General features: G+C 42.2%; 7 protein-coding genes across 7 annotated transcripts; 3 read left to right on the forward strand and 4 right to left on the reverse strand.

Moving 5' to 3' along the window:
- Positions 1 to 327: 327 nt before the first annotated feature.
- On the reverse strand, positions 328 to 3,456 carry V1516DRAFT_622048 (uncharacterized protein; the record flags this gene model as incomplete). Its single annotated transcript, XM_066919558.1, has 3 exons — positions 328 to 467; positions 518 to 2,832; positions 2,909 to 3,456. The coding sequence occupies 3 exons, from the start codon at positions 3,454 to 3,456 to the stop codon at positions 328 to 330; spliced, it is 3,003 nt and encodes a 1,000-aa protein (XP_066777943.1).
- An 823-nt stretch (positions 3,457 to 4,279) lies between these two features.
- V1516DRAFT_621866 (uncharacterized protein) lies at positions 4,280 to 6,049 on the reverse strand (the record flags this gene model as incomplete). Its single annotated transcript, XM_066919550.1, has 1 exon — positions 4,280 to 6,049. The coding sequence occupies one exon, from the start codon at positions 6,047 to 6,049 to the stop codon at positions 4,280 to 4,282; it is 1,770 nt and encodes a 589-aa protein (XP_066777944.1).
- A 2,114-nt stretch (positions 6,050 to 8,163) lies between these two features.
- Positions 8,164 to 11,222, forward strand: V1516DRAFT_250216 (OPT oligopeptide transporter protein-domain-containing protein). Its single transcript, XM_066918806.1, has 2 exons — positions 8,164 to 8,435; positions 8,482 to 11,222. The coding sequence occupies exon 2, from the start codon at positions 8,482 to 8,484 to the stop codon at positions 11,065 to 11,067; it is 2,586 nt and encodes an 861-aa protein (XP_066777945.1). The 5' UTR covers positions 8,164 to 8,435; the 3' UTR covers positions 11,068 to 11,222.
- Positions 11,184 to 13,445, forward strand: V1516DRAFT_706795 (uncharacterized protein). The gene is made up of 5 exons (XM_066924165.1): positions 11,184 to 11,705; positions 11,764 to 12,257; positions 12,302 to 12,525; positions 12,576 to 12,990; positions 13,043 to 13,445. Exons 1-5 carry the CDS (start codon positions 11,378 to 11,380, stop codon positions 13,136 to 13,138), a joined length of 1,557 nt encoding a protein of 518 aa, XP_066777946.1. The 5' UTR covers positions 11,184 to 11,377; the 3' UTR covers positions 13,139 to 13,445.
- On the reverse strand, positions 12,891 to 14,071 carry V1516DRAFT_672757 (uncharacterized protein). The gene is made up of 2 exons (XM_066921795.1): positions 13,402 to 14,071; positions 12,891 to 13,351 (listed from the first exon to the last, which is right to left on the reverse strand). Exons 1-2 carry the CDS (start codon positions 13,945 to 13,947, stop codon positions 13,187 to 13,189), a joined length of 711 nt encoding a protein of 236 aa, XP_066777947.1. The 5' UTR covers positions 13,948 to 14,071; the 3' UTR covers positions 12,891 to 13,186.
- Positions 14,027 to 16,573, forward strand: V1516DRAFT_672758 (uncharacterized protein). Its single transcript, XM_066921796.1, has 3 exons — positions 14,027 to 14,438; positions 14,484 to 16,227; positions 16,281 to 16,573. The coding sequence occupies exons 1-3, from the start codon at positions 14,308 to 14,310 to the stop codon at positions 16,452 to 16,454; spliced, it is 2,049 nt and encodes a 682-aa protein (XP_066777948.1). The 5' UTR covers positions 14,027 to 14,307; the 3' UTR covers positions 16,455 to 16,573.
- On the reverse strand, positions 16,516 to 17,668 carry V1516DRAFT_672761 (P-loop containing nucleoside triphosphate hydrolase). Its single transcript, XM_066921797.1, has 3 exons — positions 17,535 to 17,668; positions 17,322 to 17,466; positions 16,516 to 17,260 (listed from the first exon to the last, which is right to left on the reverse strand). Exons 1-3 carry the CDS (start codon positions 17,646 to 17,648, stop codon positions 16,566 to 16,568), a joined length of 954 nt encoding a protein of 317 aa, XP_066777949.1. The 5' UTR covers positions 17,649 to 17,668; the 3' UTR covers positions 16,516 to 16,565.
- Positions 17,669 to 17,757: the final 89 nt, after the last annotated feature.

Consider the following 17,757-nt stretch of genomic DNA (forward strand, 5'->3'; position numbering starts at 1 on the left):
GTTGAGGACGAGAACGTATAAATAAATTTTAACAAAGCCAACTGACTCTCTCCAAACTAGATCATATACGCGAGTCTAAGCCATACAAGGAAAGAAAAGAAAGAAGATAAAGCAAGCTCAAAATAAAATAAAATCAAAAGAGCGCCGTTTGATGTTCTACTCAGGTAATCATCAGTCTAATACAAAAGAAGAACACCTACCTAAATAGAACAAGTCTATCGGAAAATTCCAAAACTAAAAATGAATGATATGCAGTACAATAATATATCGCCAACTAATATTGGCAAAGAACAAATAAAAATAAGATCGATTAGAAATGGTAGTTATCTACCGTTGTCGAACTTTGGCGTACGTTGGTGGCCTAACCTTTCGCTTAATAACTTTCACCAGCCATATAGGAATCAGTGCGGCAGCAAGCGCAACAAGCGTCTTCCAGTAAAATTCTCCTTCCATAAAATATGTCAAATCTAAGATACAGTTAGCAACGTCCAATAAAAACATTGTCAATAAAACTTACCATAATAGTCCGTCAAAAACGGAATAGACGCAACATATGCTCCAAATGTAACCACAAGTGTAGCAATCATGATCTTATTCCAGGTAATCACTTCAAGTGCTACCATGAGTAACTCATTGAGAAGAAGAGCAGTGAAGGAAACAGATACCATGCGGAAGAAAAGCGACTCATCAAGTCCGACAAAAATTTGAGCAAGACCTTGAATAATGGCGCCTTGATAAACAGAAATGAGAACCCAAACAAAGAAAGTAGTGTATGAGAGAGATCGACCTTCAGTCAGTTCCTTGTAGAGCTCTGGATAAAGCTCTGCAACATCTTCATCAACGTCACGATCAATTACAAGTGAAAATACAGGCATCATCGTGTAAATCGTAGCATAACCAACGAGAAGTAGTCCCTGATAGAGTGCAATAGGCTCAAACGACGAAGAAATCGAATATAAAGCCTGAGCAACCGAAATGATCAACCCACGATGAATAATAAACTGAGAAAGCTTTGCACTCTGCTTGTAAGAGTTACGGCCATGCCAAACTAAAAGCTTGGTAAGATAACAGAATTTTAGAATTGAGAAATCGGCTGCCAAAGAAGCTTGACGCCCTTCCTTTCCGACAATGCCGACACCGACATCAGCCGCCTGAATCATACTAACATCATTTCCACCGTCACCAATACAGCATACTCGCTTTTTCGTATACGTCTTGATAAGTTTAGCGATCTCTGCCTTTTGAGTTGGAGAGCATCGGCATGCAATGACAGCAGGAAGCTTAACCGCAACTTCAATGAATTCGTCACGACAATTATCAAAAAAACAAGCAATTGATTCGCCATCGATCAAAAGACAGCAATCGCCCTTAGAACGCAAGAATTCAAGTTGATCATATAATAGCTCAGGCTGATTCATTCCCGCAACCGTGTGAATATATTGACCACGAGGAACAAGTTTAGCGGAAACAGCAACACATCGAGCAGTTTCGATCTTATCGCCAGTCAGCATCCAAATTTTTATGCCAGCATTTCGAAGCAATTCAAGTGATGGCTTCACATTTTCTTGGAGCTTGTCTTCAACACCAGTCAATCCGAGCAGCTCCAAGTCCATTTCAAGATATTGGGAAATGACATTCTGCATGGCACCTTCACGATCCTTCAAAACCAGAGACGCAGCGGTGTAGTTTTCCAAGAAAAGATTATATGCTTCATTAGTCAACTTTTTGCGACCAATGACAAGGGTGCGAAGGCCCTCACGGGCCATATTACCAGTCTCTTCTTCTAGCCAGTCGTTCTTCTGCACAATTCGGCTCATCACCGTATCGGCACCCTTTTCGAAAAACCAGATCTCATCTCGCTCTGCATCTCTTACAACAATTCCCATTCGCTTAGTCTCCGAAGAGAACGGGAATATTTGTAGAATTTCAAGGCTTTGATTGGCTTTCAAAACGTTATAGAACAAATTTATAGAGGTACGGTCACGTTTTGACAACGTGAGACCAACCGATTCAGTCCATTTGACAATAGCAATCTCATCAGGAGACGCTGCCTGATAAGAAGATACGCCATCTTCAGTGACTGGGGTAACGTTATGGCAGACAGCAAGCGCAAAAACAAGGTCACGAACTCGTAAACCAATGTCACGACGAGCACGAGTATTCTGGGCTGTACTGTTGGCAACATAGGCAGCAACCTCATCCATCGCTTCACCAGCGTAGGAAACGGTGCCGACATGAATTTTCTTAAGTTCCATATCATTCTGAGTCAATGTTCCAGTTTTGTCGGTCAGAAGATACTCAATTCTACCTAGATCTTCTGGAATAGTAGAAGTACGGACAATTGTTTCCGGAATAGACTTATCATGCTCAATAAGATAGGCATAGATAGATTTTCCAAGGTCAAGATTGACGCGAAGAGACACTGGAATAATCGAAGAAAACAAGACCAAAAATCGGAAGATGGACACATACCATTGCCCACGGAAGCCTGAAAGCCCAACCAGAAGAACGGACAGTAAAAAGACACAGATGCAAAGAATTTTAGAGAGCTTGTTGATTTCAATTTCCAGCAAGCCAACTTTAGCACGAGCCTTGGAAGTATTCATGGCTTGGCGAGTCTCAGTACCGGTATAAATAATGCAGCCGATAGCATGGCCCGAGGCGAGAACTGTATTAGCCCACATAGTATTATCAATCGATAAAGGAAGACTAGAGGAATTAAGCTGGATACGACCTAGGAAATGATGAATAGATTTCGAAGGTGCGGTAACAGTAATCTGGACATTTGCAAGATTTTCATCCGAAAGATTTTGAGACAAAGGGCTAGCAATTCTTTATCAAGAGTTAGTATAGAAATAGCTAAAATGATTGAAAAAACCATTCTTCCAAATACAAAAAAAATAATTACCTCAATTTCCAATCGGTCTCGCCATCAAGCTGATCAGTACGGATAAACGACTCACCCGAGGCTTCCGAAGACTTTAGCAAGATCATATCCGCAGGAACACGTTGGTCACGGTTGATCATGACCAAATCACCAACACGTAAGTCACGCGAACGGACAAGATCCGATTTGCCTAGAACCTGGTACCCTTCTTTATTTGCCTCAGCATCTCGACGGCGGCGAGCGATATCATCGCTAGCCTCTTTGCTCATAGTAACAGTAAGCACAAAAGCCAGAGGAAGAATATAAGACGAAAGATATCCAACACGCAAAGCAGGAACAATCTGAGATAGTGCGACAAGCAGAAAATAGAGATTAATAAAAAATTTAAACTGTTCGTACAGAATGATCGGAAGGAAGGTGATTGGATTATATTTCGCGTTTGAGATCGCATTTGATGGGTTCTTGCCGTTACGACCGAAGGGAATGATATTGCGAGAAGGACCGGAAGGCTCTTCCTCAGTTTCAGACTCTTCCGATTCGCTAGAATCGACAGCATCGATTTTGCTCATGAGAGGAACGTCGTCTTCATTTGAGTCGTCGTCCCGGATACGGATGGCGATGTCACCATTAGTCGAACGATAGTCGTCGAGATCCGAAAAGTCCTTGAACGAAGACGCAGTGGACGCAGCGCGAGGCATAGTTCGAAGAGTGATATCTGAAGAGTCGGAGGCAGCGGCCGAGGTCCGTCTGTTGTCGAGGGAGGATGTTGGCACTGGAATTGGCAGTGTTGGAACAGTGGCGGATGCCGGCGCTACGTCGACAGGCGGGGAAGGACCAGCCCGAGGCATGCGGTAGGCGAAAGAAAAAACAGTAGCAGAACGAAACCTACTGCAATAAACAAACAAGAAATAATCTGAACCAAAAAAAAAAGTGAAAATCCAGTTATAGCCGGTGATCAGAAAGTACTCCGCTTCAGTGTAGTTACGCCCCGTGAGAGATAGAGATTGCACAGATTCACGGTTTCGTGCTGATGATGGGCGGCGGCGACCTGAAAGTATGTCTCGCACTTTTGTCCGCTACAAATTGGATATGGGTCACGGGACTTTAGTAAGAGGATGCCTTTGCCCTGTACCCGTATCAGCAGGATAACAATTAGTTGAGTTATGGTTCTAGCTAGTTACAGGAATATAGAAAACTCTAATTGGTCCTTTGCGCCTGTCGATTAGCGCGGAGCCGAACAACGCTAATTCATTGAAGATGTAAACAAATTGGACGAGAAATAGACAATAGTTAATATGAGATGGATCAACAGTCAAACTATAGAATAGTAGAAAACTCCAATTAATGCACTAGTATACAAATTTTATCTGTGGAATAATGCCTTGTAGTTTGTTATTTACGGCAGTACATCGGCATCTGCACAAGAAGATTATCGCTATCGTCGACGCTGATTTCGGCATCAGCAAGTGCAGACAATGTTGCTTGACTGAGCTGCAATTTCGGGCCGACAACCAGGTTTTTCAGCAGTCGCTGTTCTGAAATGATACTATTCATGTACTGAGCTATTTCGTAAACTCCCCTGTCTGTTATGGCGGTATCATTAACCAGTAGATACTGCAGTTTGGGAAGACCTTGTACAAGCTTGTTCATGACAACGTCGGTGACGCTGTCATTCCTTCCAACAGACAATATACGTATGTCGTTCGACAACTGAATGATGTCGTCCACTAGAGTTTTACTATTATCTGCATGTACCCAATTAGGCTCAGACTCGTCATATCGAAGTCTTTGGCATCCATCAAGAAATAGATCTTGCAACTTCGAAGTACAGCGTGCAATGACACCGATGACATGCGCGTTAGAAAGTCGAGCACGATAGCCCGATAAATCTAATCGAACAAGATTTTCGTATTCGAAAAATCCCAGCTTTCTCTGAGTGGCTATAGTTTCAAGCAATTTGTGATCGTACTCGTCGATTCCAGAAACCTCGTCAACAAAATTCTTTGGTTTACCCGAGCTATCATAAGTGAAGCGTCGAGGAACAACTGACGATCCTCGCAAATACAGTTTATGCACTGAATCCGGCAGAATGGGCATTGTTGCTGCCGAGCTGTATGAAAAATCAAATTCTTCAAGATTCGGACAATTCCGTAGGTATACATGTCGATGCAAATAAGAATAATGGCCTCGTCCCAGAACTGTTATCCCTTGACAGCTGAAAATTTCTAATAAAGGCATCCATCGAATAGCTAGATCCAGACATTGTTGATCCATGACACATACGTCCTCAATCTTTAAGGGTATCGCACCGAGCCGACATATCCGCACTTTCGGAAAAGCAATAAACTCCTCAACACTATTCACAGATGACATGTCTGGCCAGACTTGAAGCTCTTTTCTTGCCAATGGGCTGCTAACTAGACACTCCAAGACCTCTAAGTTTGGAAATTTGACTGCGATCGGCATCTTGCCAACCAACTCAAAAAATTTAGGTAAAATGCGAATCGAAAATCGTAGCTCTTTGAGTTTCTGAAACATTTCTAAACCGGAGCCTTCAAGTCGGCTGATATCTGTTAGAATGTCGCCAAAACCGTCATCCAGCTGTAAACTGGTGATGTTTACTAGAAAAGGCGCAGCTTGCTTGATCAAATAAGAAGGATCGAACCCCCAGATAGCTTGGCTCCCAGCGTACGGAACACCTTCCATGTGAAAGCTGTTGATGAACTCCAACGAAGGAATATGTTGGCACAGCATCAGAGCGCGTAGAACACTGGCATATTGATCTCTCACCTCGTTCAATGGTAGCAAAATCTCTTGAACCTTTCCTTCCGATCGCTCAAGACACGCAGCAAGATATTCCGGCGTAATCCGTTCGGGAGATTGCTGAGTAAAATCAAAATAGATCCAGGCTGCTGAGTTATGATGCACAAAATCCCATACAAACGAATACCAGCTTTTGCTGACCAGTTTGAGTGATAGACTGTTAGGATAGGGAATATATTTCATTATGTCTTCTATTATTTCCGCAGGTAGAATGTAGAATGGATCGAGCTTTGACTGAGTTTCGAGGATATCTCCTGAGGAGGAATCACGAGCATTTCGACCAAGTGACGAGTCTGGCGGATTTCTGAGCTTGATGAGCGATGCATGGTAACTGAGCATCGGCGGAACTATGTCGCGACGTCGGTACTGCCTTCTGTCTTCCTCGTTGCGTGGAGAGGTGGCTAGCTGAGCAGTGTTCGATCTGCTCTTAAGTGTCAGTCTATAGCCGACACCAATAGCCAGAATCATATAGAAAACAAAGTATAACCTTTGGACCCAGGGATTATAAAACAGTTCTTCCCCTTTCATTCTGAATTTTTATCCGCATGATCTATAGTCTAATGCCAATTATTGTCGAAGAAACTTGCCAATGGCTAGCTGAGAACTGAGGGGAGATCTATTCGATTCTAGGCTGAGAGCTTTGTCCTCGATTTTTGGGAGATTGAAGCCATTCCTAATTTCCTGTTGCGGATAATTTTAGCTTACAAAAGAATATCTCATATTTTGTAAAGTTTATATTAGATTTGAAATGGATGGTTATTTGAAACTAATATTAATATATTATAAACCATAAAGATGTCGAATATTGCGTACTAACTGTGCCATTAGAGAATCGGAACGTGAAATTGAAGATAAAATTGATAAAGTAAAGTATACCAGTAGAGGTGTCGATCTAAATCTACGGCTTCAGCATAATCAATCTATAATGGCGATATTTAAGCTATCCGGTCTGTGATGCAGATTTAAAATATCAATTTTGACCAATTAAATTTCGCAATTGTAACAAAATAATGAAAGCATTTCCTGAAGTGCTCACATACAAATTGCTAACCCGGTATATGGCTGCTAACTTGAATGAAAATTCTTCTCATATCTGTAATTCCTAGAGCACAAAAGTCAGTCTAAATTTGATCTAATCTATACGCTCTTTGTCTGTAAGAAGTCAATTGAGTACAACAGTACGGAATAAATGCCGAACGGTATGATGAGACCAAGTAACCGTTTCAGCGTTCTTGGTATTGACCAACAAGCACTTATGATACAGCATCCTTCATGAATATTTCAATATTAGCTATGATCTTTTTTTGAATATTATTGAGAACTTTCTTTGTCTAATGCAATCAAGTGGAGCGACAATTAAGCTGATTTATTAGATATCTAAAAGATATTTTTGAACTGCCCAGAGTAGGCAAAGTGCATAGCGTACAATCAATAAGGTTGAAGTACCTGCATATCCGGATCTTTTGTCCTTTCGCCAATTACAAAAGAGTCAGTAACTTTAATGTACATAACCATTTTCGCTGACGGCGTTATTACAGTTGTTAAAAGACTCACCGCTCGACAGGCACTTAGGTTTGCACGGATGAACTGGTCGAAGCCAGACGCCGCAGATTTGTGGTCCGCGAACACTGTACATCGAACGGGCCACTTATAATAGAATTCCGGCGAAGATAATCAAGCACATTGTAGGGTAGACGCGTTTGAAGAATTGGATTATATGAGCAGGAATACCATTTTAGAGAGATATCGTCATTCAAGTGAGAGTTGGAGAGTGGTGCAATCTAGCATCTTCAGTAGAGTCATATATATATGTTCGATATTAGAGTTAAATTGGCGTTCAATAAAATAATGACGATATAAATTTTTAGTCTGCTGAAGCAAGTGAGAGAACAGAAGGAACAAATTAACCAAAGCGAACAAATGAACTCGGCAGCTGATTGCGGTCGTCCTGACCTACAGACTAGAATCTACGATAAGAATATCTCGGCTGTTCAAATACAAAGCCAGCCTGTTTGTATGGAGAACGGCCACTGCTGGACACTACGAATCAGCTGTAGGGATTGGCTGATGGCCGACTATCACGCTCACAGTCCGTTCAATGGAATATTATCCGAAAACTTATTGATAAGGGCCGTCAAAAACCATTTAGTCTTGGTGGGGGTAAGTTTTGCCTTGGCATAGCCTCGCTAGTAGTCTCTGTTATCGCTATCTTATCTCAACAAATCGCAGTCTGATTCCTCTATCAAATTAGATTACTATACCGCATGCTTGATAGAGTGAATTTGCTAAATTATTATGACTGATTATACCTTATACCTTATAGTTTATACTCAATTTTTGGCTTTACTCCTTTTACAACCGCCAATTTGGCGAATCAAACAATCAGCAGCGCCTTCCAAAATGACAGACCTAACTTGATACTCTTATCGCTTTCCAATTCTGACACATCGTCTTGTCTTTTCAAGATACTGCCAAGCAACAAGCCCTACAATTGCTCTCTCTCTGAATTCCTCGACGCCACTTATCCGCAGTCATTGGTAGATTCTGGCTCAGTCAGGTCAGAAGACCGGACAAGGGACCAAAATATGTGCCCATAGTTGTTCTCGAGATCCGGTGTCTATATAAGTCATCTTGTGTGGCTGCTATTGAAGCTCATGCTGGACAATTTGTATTAAAACGAGAGTTCAGTCAATTGTTTTCTTGTGTCTAAAAACTCATTTTCAGAGTATGGTCGTCCAGTTCTTGCATGATTTCTGTTAACCAACTACTAGATGAACGAAAAGGATACTACAACTAGTAACGTGCTGTCGTTATCTAGTTCTGACTCCGATCTCAATGAGAAAAAGTTTACCAAAGAAGCAACGTTCAACAAGGTGTTTCTGGTCGATCAGGAGCGCGTACGCGAACGTTTAGAGCTGTCTGATGACTCCAATGACATTCTCAAGGATGGCGAGGACGCCTACATATTCGAAGTCATGGGGGATATGACTTCCGAGAATGCAATTTCCATTCTCAAAGAAGCTATTATCGAGCATGATTCCGATTATAACTTCCCTTCGGAGTTGATGGATAAAATTCAGCTACTTGTTCAAGGGCCCGAAGCGTATGGTGAAGATCTGGAGGCGTACGATATTGATCTACGTTTGGAGGCATGCATGATCAAATATCATTCTCCGTATCCCGAAGTGCGTGCTGTCACTGACCCTTATGATGATCCTGATATGCCATGTGAAACTTTGCGTGCTTACGTTCTAGGCTTTTTCTGGGTGGTTGTTGGTGCATTTGTCAATGAGGTTTTAGGAGAGCCCCGCCAGCCTAGTATCAATATCTCTTCGACCGTGATGCAGATTCTGCTATTCCCTTGTGGAAAGCTTGTTGAGAAACTTCCTGATAAGAGTTTTACTACTTTCGGGCGCACATTTCGATTGAATCCTGGGCCCTGGTCACCCAAAGAGCAAATGTTTGCGACGATCATGATCAATGCCGGCGGTCATTATTCAAATATTATAAATTATGCTATGGTACTAAATTTGGACGTTTTCTTTGGAGTTACATGGGTCAACTTTGGATTTTTGTTTCTAATGAATGTTTCGACTCAATTGTTCGGTCTTGGGATTTCAGGCATACTACGACGATGGGTAGTGTATAACATTAAAGCTGTATGGCCAACTATTTTGCCGACTTTGGCTTTGAACAAGGCGTTACTGGTAAAGGAGAAACGCACTTCGATTAATGGCTGGACAATATCAAAGATAAAGTTCTTTTACATTGCTATGGTGTCGTCGTTTGTGTATTTTTTCTTCCCTGATTTCATCTTCTCTGCTTTGTCGACATTTAATTGGATTACTTGGATTGCTCCTACAAATCTCAAACTTGCAATTGTAACTGGATCCGTGCTTGGTCTCGGCTTCAATCCTATTACCACATTTGATTGGGCTGTAATCAAAAAGAGTGAGCCTTTAACACGACCATTTTTTGCTGTTGCAAACAAATATGTCGGAGTCCTGATTTCTGCAATTGTGATTCTGATCATGTATTGGACAAATTACAAGCAAACAGCATATCTTCCAATCAACACTTCGAGCACGTATGATAATACTGGAGTGAAGTACAACACTTCGCGCGTGCAGACCAATGGACGGTTAGATATGGACAAGTACCAATCTTATTCACCGCCATACATTACCGCTGGACATATAATGCTGTACGGAAGCACCTATGCCCTCTATACAATTTCGTTCGTGTTCATTTTTTTGACTGAATGGAGGACACTGAAGACATTTGTGAGTTCGACATTCAAGGGCGGCTTCAAGTTGAAGCTGCGAACTACTTCATCGATGTATGACGATTTTCACGATCCCTTTTCGAACTCAATGAGAAGATACAAGGAGGTACCGGATTGGTGGTTTTTTATAATTCTAGTGACGTCGTTTGTATTTGGAATCATAGGAGTGGCAGTCTATCCGTCAGAAACTCCGGTCTGGGTTGTTATTGTGATGATTCTGATGGGTGTTGTCTTGCTGATTCCCGTGTCAGTTGTTTACGCAGTAACTGGATTCATGCTGGAGATGAATGAGCTTGCGTCTTTGATCTGCGGATATATGATCCCAGGCAATGCAATTGGCAATGTAATTTCTCGTCTGTATGGATATAATACAGACGCACAGGCCGAGTCGTTTATTGGTGACATGAAAATGGCACATTATATGCGGTTGCCTCCCCGATCTGTGTTCCGGGGTCAGTTGTTTGCTGTCTGCGTGCAGATTTTTGTGACGATTGGTGCGGTTTATACCGTGCTGGGTATTCAAGAAGTATGCACAACTACGCAGGTGAATAAATTCACTTGTCCATACTCACAGGGAATCTATACGGCAGCTGTTTTGTACGGAATTATAGGCCCGGACCGAATTCTCAATACTATTTATCCGGAGATCAAGTATTGTTTTTTGATCGGAGCTTGCTTAGGATTGATTTCCTGGGGACTTCGCTCACTATTTCCTCGACGATTGAAATATTTTCATCCTGTTATCGTTGTCTCTGGATTCGCTATCTGGGGTACCGGCTACAATCTTTCCTATTACACACCTGGCTTCATTGCCGCGTATGTCTTCATGTACTATATCAAACGGCATTATCTTGCTTGGTGGACAAGGTATAATTACATTCTGACCTCTGCTCTTACTGCTGGCGTTGCATTCTCAGCCATCGTGATTTTTGGCGCTTTGCAATACCAGCAAGTTTCTTTGGTCTGGTGGGGAACAACGGTATCTAGTAGTGGAATCGATGGCGCGAGTAACGGCCGACTGAGAGAAGTGCCCGAAGTAGGATATTTTGGTCCCGGGCCCGGAGAATTTTGAGAGAGTTGACTGAATTTATTTTTGTTGTTTTGCCCACGTATCGAATTAATCTAAAATATCGTCGGTGAAGTGAGTGATGATGTCATGTAAATTACAGAAATTAGAATAGTCCCGTGATCCGATACGAGATCTCGAGACAGTATCAATTTTTGATTTCGCAATTTATGCGAACTAATGGACCGAGATTGATCCGCAATTGCTCTCTTGTTTGCTTCTACTTTATTCTGTTGCATTGTAGCTACTTTGTGCAGTGTCCTCGACCTTTTTGAGTTTGTCAGATAGCTTTAAGGCTACAGCTCCATTCTTGGCAATGTTTGATCTTCCGCCATTAACTACGAATCTAGCGGCGATTCTCGCGATCGCGCTCGTAGTACGCTGGGCGATTACAAAATATCCAGATATTCATCCTCACAGCCTTTATTTTCAGTCGTCACTTTCTCCGGTCCGTGAACCTGATGAGTCGCAGGTGTACCGATCGACCTTGACTCCCTTCACATACCCTTTACTAGCTGGACTGAATATCCGGGAGTCCAATAGCTTTCGCGATGGAAATCTTCAAGATATCTGGGACTTGGGCAAAAATGGCCGAATCGGCGAGTTTGATAAGTCGTTGAAACAGATCAAGTATTTTAATCAAGGTTTGCTGCCCATTTAGGTTTTTGCAACTGCGTGCTTGCCATATTAATCAAATCGCAGATGAAATGGAGAAATCGATTAAATATCTGGCAGCTAATTTTAAGACATACGTTCCAGAAGTATCTAGAATAGCAATCTATTTACCTAATTCAATCGAGAATATTACAGCTTCTTTTGCCTGTGCGTTTGCTGCTGTGGTTAATATCCTGACTCCACTGTCCCTTGAAATCGATGAGCTGTCGGAACATTTTGCGGCATCGAAACCAGAAATTCTGGTCGTCGGCGCAGGTACTTTGGATTTCACGCAACTGATCGTTCCGTCTTCCTTAAAAGCAATTGTCTTAGTTACAAAAGGTGCAGACCACTTGGACTGGACAGAACAGCTTAGTAAAGCTGTTGGACCTTGTGTCAGTGTTTTTACATATTCTGATGCTATTTCACCGAGAGCAGAGATCGAACTAATTCCCAGCTCAGTTATGGATGAGACTGATGCATTTTTAGTCAGCTATTCAAATGCAAAGGGCAAGATTGAAACTGCAACATTTAGTCAAAAGGTTGGTCATACAATACAGCCAAACGACTTATACTAATTATGTAGAACATCTGTGCAGCAATTGGTGCACAAATGCGAGTTGTTCCTCGTACAGAAAGTTGGCATAGAACTGATGTCGTGGTACCGCTGGATTCTTTACAGACGTTATATAATCGAATAATGTTTTTGACTGCTATGGCCTTTGGCTGCTCGGTTGTCTGTTGTGGAACAGAGCCTGGTGCTATTGATTTAAGTTCGCTGCCCGAAATTAAACCGAACATCTTGATATTGTATGTCCGAGTTTATATTTAAGGATTGCAAAGCTAACTATTATTTCAAGAAGTGCAAGAGATCTGTTGGAGCTGACTGACCAAAAGCTTGGCTTTGTTTCCAGTATCAAACTCAAGCGCTCATTAGGTCTACTTGCCGGTGGTTCCTTGCCGTCGCCAATATTTGATGATCTTCCAGGACTTCGACTAGTTTATACACATGAAGACCAGCCTCCACATGCTGAAAAGCATATCAAGAAGGACAAGATTCTTTCGTCATCCAAGTTAGCTCATATTCGAGCGGTTTTAGGCTCCCGAGTCGTTTATGCGTTAACTTACGCACGAGTTGCAGGTGCGGTGTGTCAGACTCATCCGATGGACTATCGAGATTTAGGACTAGTTCGTGTTTTTGGGCCTGTACTTCCGAGCGTAGAAGCCGTTGTCAAGGACACTGATGATTTGAAAGGTGGGAACAAGCAAGGCCATGTAAGTTTAGCATTTTGAGAGAAGATTGAAATTATTTTTTTGACTCTTTCAGTTATTTGTTCGCGGTCCGGCTGTGGCAGATGAAGGATGGGTTCCTACAAATATAGTAGGTGAATGGGGAATCGACGGATGTTTCCGGGAATTGTGACAGTCTATTCAATTTGAAAAATTGTACAAAGAATATTCAAGAGGGGATTCATTTTTTCGGTGGCATTTTTTGAAGAAGCGACTCCTTGCCGGAACTTATTTGGGTTGGTTTCGCTTTGTAGAGTTTTAAAAACTGTTTAATCGGGTCGATCGAGTGCCGGACCATCCAAGGCGTAGCAACAACACAGAGTAGGACTCGGAGCGGGAGTAAAATCTGCATTTTATTAGAACTTCTTTCAGCAATTGATAGTAAACTAATAATACCTTGACAATGGCATACGCCGTTCCACCTTGAATGAGCAATTGCGACGTTTGCTCAGCTGACAAACCAGAGTCGTTTGGTATGTTTTTTTTATAGAATTCACGTCCTGTCTCGATAAGTTCATCTGGTAAATGTGGCAGCCAGTCTGTCAGTTGAAACAGCCACATGAGTAAAAATAACGGCAAGACAGCTGACACCTCATGAAGCAATAGGAACATAACAATATACGACGTAGGTGCACTTAGGATTTTTTCTGCGAGCGGACGCAACGAAGGAGGAATTTTGGAAAGAACAGACGCAGCGCGCTTCTTGGCGCGTTCACGTTTAAGTTGCTCGCGTTCATCATGGGAGGAAGTTGGCAATTTGCTGAAATCAGAATTCGTAGGATCGATGGCATGTCGTTTGAATGTGCTTGAAAACGGTCGAGAGAAGATTGTAGGTTCAAAGAGTAGAGTTCGAAGAGGACGGTCGATATGAACTGCAGTTCGTGATAGTGAATAAGGGCGAAAGATAGACCTGCAGGGTGTTAATCGGAAATGTGGAGCCATCCTAGTTATTTTATTTAACTGTAGCCGAAGTCAAAAATTAGCTCTAATTGATGAGTATTGTTATAGCCATGGAAACGCCAGAATATGAATATAGCCCAACTCCCAATGTGAGATTACTGTCGTCATTGATAGCTCCACCTGTAAATAAATAGTCGAGCAAAACTATCTGCGAAGACCCAAATAAGTGGTCGAATAGATTTACGGTTCTGTCAATATCCTACAATGCCCGTTAAAGCTACTGAGTCTGAATCGAATTTGAGACCAGTATGCCGCTTCTTTCCAACATCTTCAGGTAAACTACCGTTTTAGAAACTAGCAAATCCTAAAGAACACCTAACGAACCTAGGCTGCCGGAATGGAATGGCTTGTTCGTTTCGCCATGAAGATCGAAATACTCTCCAGACTCAAACAAGGCCGAAATCCGATTTGACTGAATTAGAGCTCGAAATAGAGGACTTGCTACTAGACTACCCGAATTCTGAGGTTGAGACGTATGTAGGCAGAATTTGATAATGATATATCTAACGGTTTGATAGTGGTCAAATCCATATGGCGTTTCCACCCTCAGACCCCGATTTTCCTTTTGATTTAGCAGCACTCGAATTCACTTTACTGATACCACAATCCTATCCACCGTCGTTTGATCTCGATCTCAGCAAGGACGCTGAAGATCAGGTCAATTATCCTACCATCATCGTGACCAACTCAGACATACCTCGCGGATTTTGTCTGAATATTGAGCATGGGTTTCTTGATCAGATTAGTAAACCTGGAGTTTTTCGAAAGTCATTGGTCGAGATGATCCACGATTTAGATGCTCAGCTGGAAGAATTTCTGAAGGCTGCAAAGCGGGAGACGATCAAGATTGTCAATCCGATCCGGAAACCAAAAAAATCTGCGTACGATGAGTGGGGCATCGACGCCAATGTTATCGCTGAATTGGCATCTCCGAAAGAGGAATCGCCCAGCGAAGAATCAGTGATACAGAAATATAATCAAGAGGAGTTGAACAAGGCAAAAGTTATTCGAGACAGAGAAATCAAGCAGCTACTCTCCAGACTTTCTTCACTTAAACGTGATGGTCCTCCTAATAATCATTTTGATACATTTTTGGTTCCATTTACGCCTAAGAATCGATCCTCTCTGCCGGAATGTTTCGAGTCTGTTAACACAGTTCGATTGCTTGTGCCAATATTGTATAACCTGTATCCGTGCCAAATCCAATTCGAAATTTCAGATTCTGTTGCTAAGGCTGCTGAACAGAATTTCAAAAACCATGCTGCTACTCACAGTGAGTTCTCATTATTTTCGAATGTTAATTATCTCATGCAGAATTTCGAGACACTAGCGAAAGAATCTGAGCTGTCGGCAGATACACCTATATCCGATACAGATCACTCAGAACTTGAGCCGACGAAATATAAGAGCCCACCAGAATGGGATCAAAATTCCGAAGAGGAAGAAGACTATGACTTTGATTATACAGAGACAGACAGCTGGTTCGGAGACATTTCGGAGGATGATGAAGAAGATCAAGAGGAATCTGATGGAGAACCAGAGCCGAATAGCTCTCGGACTGTGGGTCAGGATTTCAAGCCTCCCTCTTCTGCTACATCAATTAATTTCAATGGAATCAAGCTATTAAATATTGCAGTGATGGAATGTACCGAGCTCAGTATTGTTGTAAAGTGCTCACGTTGCAAAATTGAAGCTGAAATTCGTGGCATTAAGCCCAATCTACCTGGCATTAAAAACCCGAGTGCTCAAGCATCTTCGACATGTGCTAAATGCAGCGGTGAGTTGGCGGTGAGTTCGTTTTACGCCGACTTTCTTCATAATGGACCAGGAGGTGCACGAGCAGGGTACATCGACTTGATTGGCTGTAAAGCGTTTGATTTGCTACCGAGTTCGTTCATGCCATCATGTGGAGAATGTTTTGAAAATTTACCGGGAAAGGTGGGAATAGCTGGTCTGGGATTATCACAGACAATGTCAACGAACTGCCAGAACTGCCATACGAAATTGACTGTGTATATTCCTGAAGTCAAGTTTTCTCGCGTGTCAGAAGACCAAGCAAGTACATTATCTAGACGAAAAGTGAAATCGAACAAAAACAGGTTTGGAATTGTTGTTGGGACTCCGCTACCATTAAATGGTACCTGCAAGCATTATAAACGGTCGACCCGATGGTTTAGATTTTCTTGCTGTGCTCGCGTTTTTCCTTGTGATCGATGCCACAATGAATACAGCGACCATCCCGATGAACATGCTAACCGCATGGTGAGTAATTTTCTTTAGCTATTTGAAATGTGGAGATTAATAGAAATTGCTAGATTTGCGGAATGTGTTCGCGAGAACAGAACTATCGCCCGGAAATGTGTGCATTCTGTAGGCACTCATTTGTACGCAGATCGACTGGATTTTGGGAAGGTGGATTGGGCACCCGAGACAAACTTACGATGAGTAGAAAAGATCCGCGGAAGTACAAGCGAAGAACGCAAGTTTGATTTTTAGTCACAGCAGAATCTCATTATAGAGAATGCAGAATTACCGAAGACAGGATCATATCTAGAGATGAAATTTTTTATATACACTAGTAGCATGTATTTATACATATATTACGGATAGATTTTACGTAAAACATTATCCGCAATTTCACCGTATGATTTGCCGTAGACGCTATCCTTATCCACAATTATGGGAGGAGTACCTTTGTCTGACAATTCACAAATCTTCGGATGTAAGGGAACAGACCCTAAGACATCTAAATGACGCTTTTCGGCCTCCTTAAGCACACCATCGGTACCAAATATATGATATTCATGGTTGCAGTTTGGACAGACAAAAACACTCATATTTTGGACCATACCCAAGACCGGAACATTGACTTTATCAAACATGTTCACACCTTTGACTGCGTCGATCAAAGCTATATCTTGAGGTGTAGAGACAATGACAGCACCATCTAGCACCAGCTGCTGAGTGATACTCAGTTGAACATCTCCTGTTCCTGGTGGTAGGTCCAATACCAGGACATCCAACCCATCCCATTGTACTTCATGCATCAGCTGCTGCAAAGCTTTCATGACCATCAGACCTCGCCATACAACAGGCGAACCATCATCAGGGATCAAAAAACCCATAGACATTGCTTTAACTCCATAGTTTTGTAATGGGATCAAACGGTTCTCGGAAGAAGCCTCCGCAGACTGGCCAGAGAGATTCAATAACTTGGGAACAGACGGTCCAAAAATATCAGTATCCAATATTCCTATCCGCTTTCCTTTTAACGCAAGTGCAAGCGCAAGATTTACTGTGACTTTCCATTAACCTCATTTGTCAATCTACAGCTTCAGGGAGGAGGGACATCTCACCGGCAACAGTACTTTTTCCAACTCCTCCTTTCGCGGACGACACTGCTATAATTTTATCTACTCCCGCTATCTTCCGCTTTTCTGGCAATCCTCTGGCCCTCCTAGGAATCGTTGGAGCGGGACCTCGATTTCCCGATACCGGAATCTGTGTTAACTAAGTGTCAGCGCACTTCTGTCTCTCAGATCATCAAATCTCCCTATGAAAGACCTTACAGCAGCGTTAGAGGGGTATATTCTGAATCGACGAATAATCGCATTTATCGGTGGCACAAATAGACTCCGAGATCCTACTCGGCGAAATGCGACATTTATCAGTTGAAAGTTCATTTCGCCAGCTATCCAAAGCTGGACAAAATATTATGTCCAAGATATTTTACATCAGCACAAAATTGATTTGCTCCACGTGATTTTCCGAGATTTTTCTCACTATGATCTC

The sequence above is a fragment of the Lipomyces oligophaga genome (assembly GCF_038497815.1).
Source record: "Lipomyces oligophaga strain CBS 7107 unplaced genomic scaffold V1516scaffold_3, whole genome shotgun sequence".
NCBI lineage: Eukaryota > Fungi > Ascomycota > Lipomycetes > Lipomycetales > Lipomycetaceae > Lipomyces > [Lipomyces] oligophaga.